Source organism: Vigna angularis, chromosome 6 (assembly GCF_016808095.1).
Source record: "Vigna angularis cultivar LongXiaoDou No.4 chromosome 6, ASM1680809v1, whole genome shotgun sequence".
Classification (NCBI taxonomy): domain Eukaryota; kingdom Viridiplantae; phylum Streptophyta; class Magnoliopsida; order Fabales; family Fabaceae; genus Vigna; species Vigna angularis.
Window position 1 is genome coordinate 32,642,661 of NC_068975.1, and position 11,678 is coordinate 32,654,338.

Sequence of the window (11,678 nt, forward strand, 5' to 3'; positions counted from 1 at the left end):
TACACTAACTTATTAAAAAAATTAATTAAATAAGTCGCATGGGCTAGGATGAGTTGAAAATATTATTTTAGGTCCAAATAATCAAGATAAATAATGTATATATTAAATGGTTGGAGGTTGAATAAACTTTAAGAAAATTTGAAGGTTGAAAATGATGTAAAATTGATCAAAACGGAATATCTCTATATTATTTTCTTTTTTGGAAGAACTCCCAGCGTTGTATTCATTTGCAAGCTTCAATTTCTTTGGAATGGAGGAACCTAATATGGAAAAATGGGGTTGGAAGTTGTTTTTATTTAAAAAAAAAAAACAGATTTCCAAAGAGATAAAAGAACTTGAAACGTAGATATTAAAAGATAATATTAGTTAAAAGGACACCTGATAAGGGAAACTAACAAAATGGCTAAATAGGGTAACTATCCTTTTCATTCCAAGCTATATAATCAATTAAAGTCATTTGTTATTATGGCAAAGAAAAAAAGTGGCATGATGGGTTGGGTTGACCTCTACGTGCATGTTCATACATAAGCCTTTCTCAAACAGCCACAACATTTTTATTAAATTCTACAAGTATATTAATTTCTAACACAAATTTATTCATTTAATTAGTAATCTATATTTCTTTGTCATCAGAGAGTTCAGATTTGCATTCAGAAGAAAGGAGGAATGAGCATCTAAGCAAAGCCGTATTTTGGGCATAAAAAAACGGTTTGAAATAATGACAACGTTGTAGTGTAATCACAGGATGTAGGAAAACAGAAAAATCATGCCAACCGCTACTTTCATGTCTTTCCATCTCTCTTTCTCTTTCTCTTCTCTTCCTTTCTGACTCTACATGCGTGCACGTCATTCCCGTGGCTACCCTTTTGGTTCTCGGAAACTCGTTTTGCTCAGCCGTGGCCACCATGAACGATGAACGAGAACCAACAGCTTCCTCGAGGTACTATCATCTTTCATGCACATGCTTTTTTGCTTCCTTCTTCAACGTTCCTAATACCTTTGCTTTCTGTTTGTTTTTCCATGCAACGTTTGCTTTCATCTCATTCATGGTTTCTCAATATTTGTCTTGGTAATGTTTCACGTGCCAATGGCTTCTAAATTATCATATTTTTTAAACTCTGCTTCCAAGTTTTCAACCATGTTCCGATTGATGTTGTGTTGATATTTTTGGCCATATTCTTGCGTTGCAATTTAGTCTCTTTGTGTGGTTTTTTTCTGACAGAGAATTTTATGTTGGCAGCAATGGCGTCCCAAAGACAGAAAGAAAACAAGTAGTTGAAAGGGATAAATCTATTTTTAGAGGCAGGCGTCCACGAACTGGGTTTTCTGATTCATTCTCAAGTATTGGTAATTAAATTTTCCTTTTTTTTCCTGTTTCCGACAAGTGTTAGTTTGGTCCAAAAATGTTGAATTGAATTATAGGACCTTGTTCTTTAATTTGTGTACTAATGCTGAAAATGAATACCATGTTAGAATTGGAAGCATTAGACAATGAAGAGGGAGGAGCACCTGAGCACTCTCCTAGGAGTCAAGGGTCTGAAACCCCAAGTTCAAGGACCAGCACTTCAGATTCGGAGGGTCAGGGGTCTTTAGTAGGCAATTCACCTAATGCTAATAATCAATGGCGTGGTTTCTTCAAGTTACTGAAGAAAGGATCCCAAATGCCTTTCCAAACTTTTCATCCACTTAAAAATGTTCCAAAACTCACAAGAAGAAAAAGCAAGAGAATCAGGGAGGACATGTGTCCATCTTTGAATTCTCCAGCTCTTCGCTCATCTTTTGACAGTGAGTTTGGCTACTTAAAATCTTCATGGAAAAACTTCACTCTCGCAGAGATCTTGACTGCAACAAACGACTTTAGCGAAGGTATGCAATTCTCTTATCAGGAAACAAAGGGATGAAAAAGAATTGCTTTCTGATTGAAGAATCCAAGAATCTCTGAAAGAAACCCTTTGTTTTCGTTTTTTTCGTTTATGATGACATGTTCGCATCGTGTTTGCTAAATTGCTAGGCTGATAAGCTGTTTTAATTGTTTAATTTTGAAGCTAATTTGATTGGGGAGGGAGGCTATGCGGAGGTTTATTTAGGAAAATTGGAAGATGGAAACTTTGTTGCCATTAAACGGTTGACAAGAGGGAACCAAGAAGAAATGACCGCAGATTTCTTGTCTGAGCTTGGCATTATAGTACATGTGGATCATCCCAATATAGCTAGATTGATCGGATATGGTGTTGAAGGAGGAATGTTTCTTGTTCTTCAATTGTCTCCACATGGTAGCTTGTCATCTATACTTTATGGTATAAATGCTAACTAACTAACATTTTGAGTGTTTCTGCAATGCCTTGCAAATTTTGGGAAAGTAGATGGTATGGTTATTTTTTTTACTTTGCATGATTTCAGGACCTAGAGAGAAGCTGAATTGGAGCCTCAGATATAAGATTATTCTGGGGACTGCTGAGGGACTCCGCTATCTGCATGAGGGTTGTCAAAGAAGGATCATTCACAAAGACATTAAGGCTTCTAATATTTTGCTCTCAGAGGATTTTGAGCCACAGGTGCCTACTTAGCCTCAATTCTTCTGTTCTAAATCAATTCGCCATCTTAGGACGTGTTTTTGTAAGAGCTAATATGAATGTAACTGACGTTTACTCCAATAAGACAAAAAATGTTACCACTCTTTCCTGTACTGGACTGTGCAAATGTCCATTTCACAACACTTAATTCTTTCATGCCAATATTATACCAGATATCTGATTTTGGGCTTGCAAAGTGGTTACCTGACCAATGGACTCATCATACTGTCTCCAAAGTGGAAGGCACATTCGGGTTTGTATATTTAACATCTTCACAAGTTTTCCATGTGTGTATTTTTTTCATTCCACATATCAATTAACACTATTATTTTCTGTTTTTTTTTTTTTTCTTTTGCACTGACCATGGATGCCACAACAGCTACCTTCCTCCTGAATTCTTCATGCATGGTATAGTAGATGAAAAAACAGATGTGTATGCTTATGGTGTGCTATTATTGGAGCTCATTACTGGTCGACAAGCTTTGGATAGCTCACAGAGAAGTCTGGTGATGTGGGTATGTCTGTCTTTTCCAAACTGTTTGTTAAGCACTTTGAGATGGAAAATGTTTAGTTTTAATAGAGTATAGTTTATGCACTTAACAATGTAAAGCATTATTACACTGCGATCCAATCACAATTGTCATAAGTGATGAATAAAAATTAAACTCAAATTTTGATATGCCCTTTTAAAAAATAATTGTTGCAGGCAAAACCTCTGCTATCTGCAAATAATATCAAAGCCCTAGTAGATCCAGTTTTGGCTGATGCTTACAATGAAGAGCAGATGGAACTTGTAACCTTAACAGCTTCTCTATGTGTAGACCAGTCTTCGATTCAGCGACCAGATATGAGTCAGGCATGTGCTTAATATATTCAGTAGATTACTAGAGCAGGTGGAAATGAATTAGATCTTGTTAGGCATTGATCCTGTGTCTGGATTTTTGGACAAGAAAATAAGAAACAAAGAAAAGCTTTTAATGCTGCGAGTAATGTTTTAATGCTGTTACAATGTTGGGAGCTGATATAGAGCATGTGTGTTTTATGGTGATTGGATGCAGGTGTTGGAGATACTAAGAGGGGAAGAAGATATCCTGAGAATCATGAAAGAACGGACCAAGGTAAAACTTCAGAGGACATACTCTGAAGAACTGTTTGATGCAGAAGAGTACAACTCAACCAAGTTTTTGAATGAGAGGGATCGACATATGGAGACTATTCTAGGCTCAGTTACAGATGAATGAGATAAAGTCTAGTATATATGGCCTGTACTTGAGATAGTGAGTGTACATGAAACTTGAGAGTTGAAACTGTAGAGCTGAGATTTATTTTCAGAACATGAAAACTGATTCTGACTCTACAAGAGGATTCAGAGCTGGCGGGACATTGTTGTTGAAAGGGTTAACAAAGACAGAAAGAAAGGTAGTGGCAGAACCTCGTGTGATTATGTACCATGATGTTTGTCAATAGTTTATTTAGCTGAAATGATGGTGAAGTTGCGGTATGATTTGTGAAGCCAAATTCAATCTTCAGGATGGTTGTTTTCCTTTTTATCCACACACATTCAATGATCATCAGCAATTGGAAATACCATTTTTCAGCAAATTCTTTTATTTTCTATTGTAACCATAAGCAGATTGTCCGACAAATTTTCTTTAATTTCTTTCATTTGTGCTAAGTGAGTTTTATGTCTCACCTCAAGTGTTGCCTTGCCACTGGGACTTGGATTCGGATGTAAATTGTTAGCTTTTAGTTTTCAAATACAGATTTCAAACATCAAAACAAACTGTCTGCTTAAAATATGAATCAATCCCTTTCAAAACACATCTAACCATCAAAGTGATTCATTAAACTATACTTCTAATTCTAATTTGTGTTTGAATGAATATTTTGCAGTAATAGAAAATAATGTCCATGATGTAAAAAGGCTCCAAATTAAATTTTCTTACTTTTGTTGTAATATGAAAACTACATCTATCATCAATCTCCAAACATGCAACAAGGCGGAAATTTTTTATTTGTATTTATTATTGGTGAGCAACATCTTTATCATTCCTACCGTCACTGTTATTTTTAATAAACCTTCAATATTATTATTGAAATAATACCTTTAACTCCAAATAGTCTTAAAATATTTTATTGAAATATTACCTTCATCGTTATACAACTAATTATTCAAATATTAACTAATTCTTCAAAAATTAGAAAACTCTTACTAGTTTAATGCACTCACAAAATTAAGCAGGAACTTTAGAAAGTTGAAAAATAAATTGATAATTAACATTTTCATGATATTCATATCCATATCCGTAGTTGGACATACATGATACACTTGATAATGTTGATCCGCAGGTAGAAGAGGTAAGAATAGCTTATCTGACATATGTTAGTCACTGATTAAGTAAATCAATATGATATATAGTAAAAAGAAATTGATATTTAATACTAAAAAGTTACTTAGATAATTATGCCTATAGAAACTCCCTTAAAAAGAGAATAGTTTATTTGTTAGATGAAATCACTAATATTTCTTTTTAACAATAGGAACAATAATGATAATAATTGATTTAAAAACGAAATTAATAATGACAAAAAGGATTCAAAAAGTCAAACTGTCTTTAATGATGGTGTAAAGGCGAAGTACAGAGAAAGTTAGTTAGGAATTGAAAGGGAAAGGAAGATGAGTAGGGTTTGGTGTGTCGTGGCATCAGCGTTGGCGTTGATGATGCAATGGCACGGAGCGTGGGGTTCCTACGCCGGGACCGCTAGTGCCATCATAGACCCTTCCAAGGTCAAACAAATTTCGTGGAAACCGAGGTCTGTTTGTGTTTCTGCACGTGTTTTTCTTATCAAACACAAGTTGGTATGATGATTGCATTGATTTGGATGGTGCAGAGCTTTCCTTTACGAGGGTTTCCTGACGGAATTGGAATGCGACCACTTGATTTCCATCGCCAAATCGGAGCTCAAGAGATCCGCGGTTGCAGATAATTTGTCCGGTGAGAGCAAGTTGAGTGATGTCAGAACCAGCTCCGGCATGTTCATTTCCAAGAATAAGGTTCCTTATCTTCATTTACTGCTATTAATTGCTTTTATAGAATTTGGTTTTTTATGCTAGTGGTAGATCCAATGTGAATCTTATGCGCGCTGTATGTGGGGCTGTAATGTAACGATAGAGGAACATATACTTATTGTCTTTAGCTTGAATTTTTTGTGAGTGAAAATGGTAGAATGGAGAGACACTCTCAATGCTATCTGGTAGGTCCCAATAATTTGGTGGGACTACCAACAGAAGTCCATTTAAAGGATTACAACACTTGTCTAAATTGCAAATAGTTTATTCCAACTATAGACTACTCAATTGGTCTTTTCTTTAAGTGATAGCGGATCTCTATAGAGAAGTTTGCCCAGCAAGTAAGCTCTTAATGGTGTCAAGGAAAATTGAACCCACGTCCATGGGGAAGATGAGAGTTAAAAAATTGCACTGAATAATTTGGATAGTCATTTCCACCCATGAGATAGAGAACAACCTCTGGTGACTTGGAAATTCTGTTCCACCTGTGATTTGGAAAGTCACGAGTTAGGGTATAACGATGAGAACTGTTTTATAGAAGTATAACACGGAGAGTTAGGGAGATTATTCTGGTTGGTGTTTGTTAGTTGTCCTAGTTTTGAAAGGTTTTCTAGACATTATGGCGGGGGGTTTGGGCGGGAGGGTTTAGGTTTGTTATGTTGGTTGAACTTTGGCGGGTTCCTCTTTTAATCCGTATTATAAAAAAGAAAACTGTGCCGAGTACTTTCTATGAACTGTTTTTTACTCTGTTCAGTTATTTTATAGGATCCCATTATTGCTGGTATTGAGGATAGGATTTCGGCATGGACCTTTCTTCCAAAAGGTACGGTATATATAAAATCAGGATTGAAGTCTGCATGGTATTACTGTAACCTGTGGAACTTATATCTTAACTGTTGATACTTGTTATCGCGTAAGGCTTTTACTCGCACTTGATTGGTACAATTGTACTTATATGATTGTCATTTGTTATTGATTTTTTCCTCAGCTCCTATGATGTCTGGATTACTCACAATCAATTTAGTTTTTAGCCTGAAACACTAACATTACAAGTGAATGAGAAGCCATTCTTGCTATTAAAGGAAGTCTATCATACAAGTCTCACTTGTGTAGTTATGGTAACGCAGTCTTTGGCTTTAAAGGAAGCCTTTCAAACAAGGACTTTAAAAAACATAGGAAGAAATCAGTTCTATACCAATCATGAATATGTTTACTTGTTGAATAGAACATAAGGACATTTTTCAGGACTGAGCTGTGATGCTAATTTTGGGTTTTCGAGCTATTAAGATTCACAGTTTTTTAAAGTTTTAGGCAACCCATTCTTTCTCTTCCATATTGCTGTATAACATGGCCCTCCAAAGTTTCCTTTCCGGTCTCATGCTGCATGTCAGAGGCCAATTGTGACTGTGATGTGTGGAATTGTTTATTGCAATTCTCATTCCACTAAAATGGCAGATTGAACTTTAAACTTGTCCCAATTAAATATCGGAATCTATTATCATTTATTAGTTGAAACAAGGAAACTATTGGTTGCATTTAGTGACATCTTATGTGTTCAGTTCGCTTTTATTTAAATATCAGTTTAGAACATTTAAACTAACTCCACTAAATCATTCTTTGCAAATTTCTCATTTTGGCATGGAATTCTGTTTTCAAACAGTCCTACATTACTTTATTTCCTGATAAAATTTTCCATTTTTATATTCTTCCACTAAATCATTCTCTGCAAATTTCTCATTTTTAGCATGAAATTCTGTTTTCAAACAGTCCCACATTAATTTATTTCCTGATAAAAACTTTCCACTCTTTCATCCGCCTTTTTTCCTGTGTATGGTACCCATGAAGCATTCAATTGGCTGCTGCTTATATTTAATAGTCATAAACATTTGATACACCATCAATAGTCAATAAATGCTTGACAACTCTCCATACGTACCTATCCATTTGGAAGCAGCTAAAGAAACAATTTAAAGCATTCAAAATTTACCGGAGAAAATTAGAAATGTAGGGACCAAAGAGTAGTTAGTGCGAATCACAAGTATCTAGTGCAAATTGTCTTCATAAAACCACGAGCCAAAAAATGTGTCTTCATAAATTAAGTTATTGTCTAATCAGTTAAATGATAGAAGTGCATTTCCAGCTTCTCTTCCCCTCCCTTAACCCACGAGACGAAAATGTTAAAATAAGGAAGCAGTAGTCAATTCCTTACAGTATTTGATTATTGAATTTCAGAAAATGGAGAAGACATACAAGTATTAAGATACGAGCACGGGCAGAAATACGACCCTCATTATGATTACTTTTCTGATCAAGTTAATATTGCTCGGGGTGGACACCGAGTTGCCACGGTTCTCATGTATCTCTCTGATGTAACCAAAGGAGGTGAAACAGTGTTCCCTAATGCAGAGGTTTGTCCACTATTTCACATATTTCCTTTGAATAAAAATACAAGGGTGGTAAGTCATTGCTGTTATTGTTTTTTGTCAAAATATTTTTCATGGTATCTCCATAATTATAATTGCCCTTCTGTTCTAGCTCAGATGCTTATTTAGTTCTACATTTTTTGAGTGTCAACTGAACCTATCTCTGAGAACTAATCAATATTTAAGTTACCCAACATGCCTTGTGAGATTATATTAACCTCAGAGTTTCACTCATCTTTTCACTAGTTGCTCATAGTTATTCTAACGATAAGCCTAGAGACTGCGCAAAAGCTTTGGTTTTAAAAGTTTGTACTAGATTGGGGCCTCTTCGGATATACTCAAATCGGTACTACTATATATTTTGATCTTACTTCTAGAAAAGGCATGCTAAGAACATTTCAGTTTTTGATACTGGTAGAGGTAGAGGGGAATAGCAGATGCAATAGTTTCACAGAAGAGTCTGAACATTTAGTTAAGGAAATTGTTTTTTCCTTTTGTATCTGGTACCTAAATTCAAATAAGATAACTTTATAATTCTGGTTACAGGAATCTTCACATCACAAAGGTTTGGGAACAAATGATGATCTCTCTGAGTGTGCCCAAAAAGGAATAGCAGGTGGGCAATTGTACAAATAGTTATTTTCTTCAACGGTTTTTCTTCTCCACTAATGTCTTATGCCACATTTTCTGTCTGTCAAATTATCTAGAATAACTATTCTGTTTCCTTCTCGTCCGAACAATTTACAGTGAAACCAAAACGAGGTGATGCACTTCTTTTCTTTAGTCTCTTCCCAAATGCTATCCCAGACACCAGAAGTCTGCATGCAGGATGCCCTGTACTTGAAGGTGAGAAATGGTCAGCTACAAAATGGATTCATGTGGACTCATTTGATACCGTGGTTGGAGGGGAGTGCAGTGATCAGAATGAAAACTGTGAGAAATGGGCTAACCTTGGAGAATGCACCAGTAATCCCGAATATATGGTTGGATCTCCAGCTCTTCCTGGTTACTGCATGAAAAGTTGCAAGGCATGTTAGAACAAGTGTTGTTGAATGCTTTCCAGATTCCACTTGGTATTATTCATTTTTTCGTGAACTGTAATGTATTATCTCTCATCATATTGACTAGCTCCCTGATAGTGTTCTATTGCTTGGTCAACTTCAAGAGGTACATTACTGAGTTATGAAGTTGTAATGGCAGGTAAAGCGGGATTCACCATTTTTTTTCTCGGATACTTTTTGTACGTAAAACAACAAAGAGAGAAATGGAAATGTACGTTATTTTCCCTATTATAATGTTTTGACAATTTTGTTATCTTCTGTTGTTGCTTTCGTGGAATGAGAATATATCCAGAACTGGAGTTAAAAACTGAACCAAGAGAAGCAAAATATTTTGTTATATACGAGTGAGAAACCTAACTGGTGATTACAAAACATAATTTGCTGAATTTTATATTGGACTTTTCTCTGCATCATTATACATTTATAGGAACTATTCGTGAACCTTATTTTAAGGAGAAGCACTTTTGGCACGAAGAAAGTAATAGTAACTAATATCGGGCAGTGAGAAATATTTAGGAGGCCTTTACTAATTTTTAATACGAAATTCTTAGAGGTATTACTAACTGGCAAGTATAAAGATAATTAAAATCGTAATTTAATTCATCACAATTAACTCTGAAAGGATGATTATAAAGAAAATATGAAATATTTTTCATGTTTTGAAAATGTTATTGTTTAATATATTCTTTGTGAAATATTAAAAACCAAAGTAAAAAGACATGACATTATTGAAAGGTAGTAATTAACACCTTTTCGTAAACGAAGGAAAGAGAATATTGATGTGGGGCAACCTCCTTGATGGTGTCCAATAATTTGTGAATAAATTGATAAAGTGCCTTTGATTAGGGTTTCCGTCATGTGAACGTGGATGAACTTGATGCAAAATTATTTACTTGTACGTCATTACTGAAATCTGGTCATTATTATATTGGAAAAAGTGGACCAGGATTGAGGTCCAAACAAGCAATTAGATTACTAATCTTTTCTCAAAAAGTGTGTCATGTTAGAATAATTGAAAATGGTAAAGGCACTTTGTTGTTTTGTGCATAAACTGCTTCATTTAACTGATTTTCTTACCAGGTCAATTCAAGTTTTGCTTTTGAAGGCCTGTGTTTTATTTACTAGGAAGTGCTTTTGGACATATTTAGGTGGTTAAAACATGGTATTGTATTATGGATGTGATGAGAAAAGTGTAATGGAAAGTATAAGAAAAGAGAATCACAGAAATGAGAAAGATGGTCATTTTTTGTGGTCCTTCTCTTCCAAACAGATTCCACACTCACAAATTAATTACATTCTTTTTTCCTCTCTCATCTTCTTTCCTAATGCAACCCACAATTTTAAATCCATTACATCAAATTATTAAGATCCCATTTGTTTTTTCTCTAATTATCAGCTTTGTAAATTCCTATAAACCCAAATAATAATATTTTAAAAAGCTTGAAAGGCCAAAATATATATTAAAACTTTAAATAACTATATATATATATATATATATTATAGAAAATAGAGAAAATAAAAAAATATATCCATATGGATAAATGAGTTTATTTTCAAAACCAAAAGCTCAATTCATTAGTTAAACTGGTTAGTCCATGTAAATTCACACTTAAATGAGTTAATCCTAACTAAGTTTTAATGGAAATTCTGAGTCACATACAACAAATTAACTCATTTATCTAACTTTAACGTCATCAAGCAATTCCTATGACTCGATAATACGTATAATCTGGACCAACAACTAACTATAGAAATATTCTCACCTATTTATGGATCACAGTTTTCAAACAACTAATTTATCAATAATCTGTGAAAACATTCTTCATAATAATTTTGTCTTTTATGAATAATGTTTCACGGGAATGTCATGAATATATTTAATATATCTAAAATGTTGGTAGAGTGAGAAACATAATTATGCCTTTTTATTAAAAAATAATTTTCTACTTTTAAATTATATTGATTTTGATATTTTAAAATATGTTAACTTTTTATATTAAAATTAATGTATTTTGAAAACACGTAATAAAAAACAAAAAAGAACGGACCACAAAATTTTGCTACTGGACATGATTAAAAAATATTCCATAAATTGTTAGGTTCTGGTAATGATTTTTAAAATTGTCGTATTAAATATAATAAAATATTCCCAGTCTAAGATTCTTGGAAAACTCAAAAGAAATCCTATTCCAAAACTTTGTAGGCAAGATTACTATACTCATGTGAGATGTGATTAATTGGTAGATTCTTCTCTTATCTTTTTTTGTATAAATGATAATTTCGGGTATGGGTGAATATCTTCGATCAAGTTAAATACATAAAAATATATTCCAAAATATAATATATCAAAGTTATCAATATTAATAAAAGTAAAATTATGTTATTTGCTTCTTCATACACTCACACTCTTTTTTTCTTTATATCATTGCTTCATTAGTTGAATGAAACATGTTACTTTTTTTCATTTAACATTAACAAAATAATATTTCTATTTTAAATACAAAATAATTTAGAAGAAAACAAATAAAAAAGTTTAAAAAAATATCAAGAG

General features: G+C 33.8%; 2 protein-coding genes across 3 annotated transcripts; both read left to right on the forward strand.

The window, feature by feature from the left end:
* The first annotated feature begins 641 nt into the window (after window positions 1-641).
* On the forward strand, window positions 642-4,324 carry LOC108340887 (receptor-like cytosolic serine/threonine-protein kinase RBK2). The gene is made up of 9 exons (XM_017578451.2): window positions 642-940; window positions 1,241-1,347; window positions 1,474-1,866; window positions 2,046-2,297; window positions 2,401-2,555; window positions 2,747-2,826; window positions 2,953-3,088; window positions 3,280-3,429; window positions 3,632-4,324. The coding sequence occupies exons 1-9, from the start codon at window positions 906-908 to the stop codon at window positions 3,812-3,814; spliced, it is 1,491 nt and encodes a 496-aa protein (XP_017433940.1). The 5' UTR covers window positions 642-905; the 3' UTR covers window positions 3,815-4,324.
* Window positions 4,325-5,186: 862 nt separating this feature from the next.
* On the forward strand, window positions 5,187-9,355 carry LOC108340888 (probable prolyl 4-hydroxylase 4). Of its 2 annotated transcripts, XM_017578453.2 has the most exons (7): window positions 5,187-5,387; window positions 5,466-5,628; window positions 6,409-6,466; window positions 7,876-8,051; window positions 8,613-8,682; window positions 8,814-9,139; window positions 9,267-9,355. In XM_017578453.2, the coding sequence occupies exons 1-6, from the start codon at window positions 5,251-5,253 to the stop codon at window positions 9,101-9,103; spliced, it is 894 nt and encodes a 297-aa protein (XP_017433942.1). In that variant the 5' UTR covers window positions 5,187-5,250; the 3' UTR covers window positions 9,104-9,139; window positions 9,267-9,355. The 2 variants fall into 2 exon arrangements, with proteins under 2 accessions (XP_017433942.1, XP_017433941.1); XM_017578452.2 differs by having other exon boundaries at window positions 8,814-9,355.
* Window positions 9,356-11,678: the final 2,323 nt, after the last annotated feature.

Excerpts from the sequence above, each read along its gene's own strand:
- LOC108340888 (XM_017578452.2), top strand. The coding sequence starts at position 5,251 with ATGAGTAGGGTTTGGTGTGTCGTGGCATCAGCGTTGGCGTTGATGATG. Across the intron at positions 6,467-7,875 it reads ATGGACCTTTCTTCCAAAAG|AAAATGGAGAAGACATACAA; the intron begins GTACGGTATATA and ends ATTGAATTTCAG. Across the intron at positions 8,683-8,813 it reads TGCCCAAAAAGGAATAGCAG|TGAAACCAAAACGAGGTGAT; the intron begins GTGGGCAATTGT and ends AACAATTTACAG.
- LOC108340887 (XM_017578451.2), top strand. The coding sequence starts at position 906 with ATGAACGATGAACGAGAACCAACAGCTTCCTCGAG. Across the intron at positions 2,827-2,952 it reads AAAGTGGAAGGCACATTCGG|CTACCTTCCTCCTGAATTCT; the intron begins GTTTGTATATTT and ends ATGCCACAACAG. Across the intron at positions 3,430-3,631 it reads AGCGACCAGATATGAGTCAG|GTGTTGGAGATACTAAGAGG; the intron begins GCATGTGCTTAA and ends GATTGGATGCAG.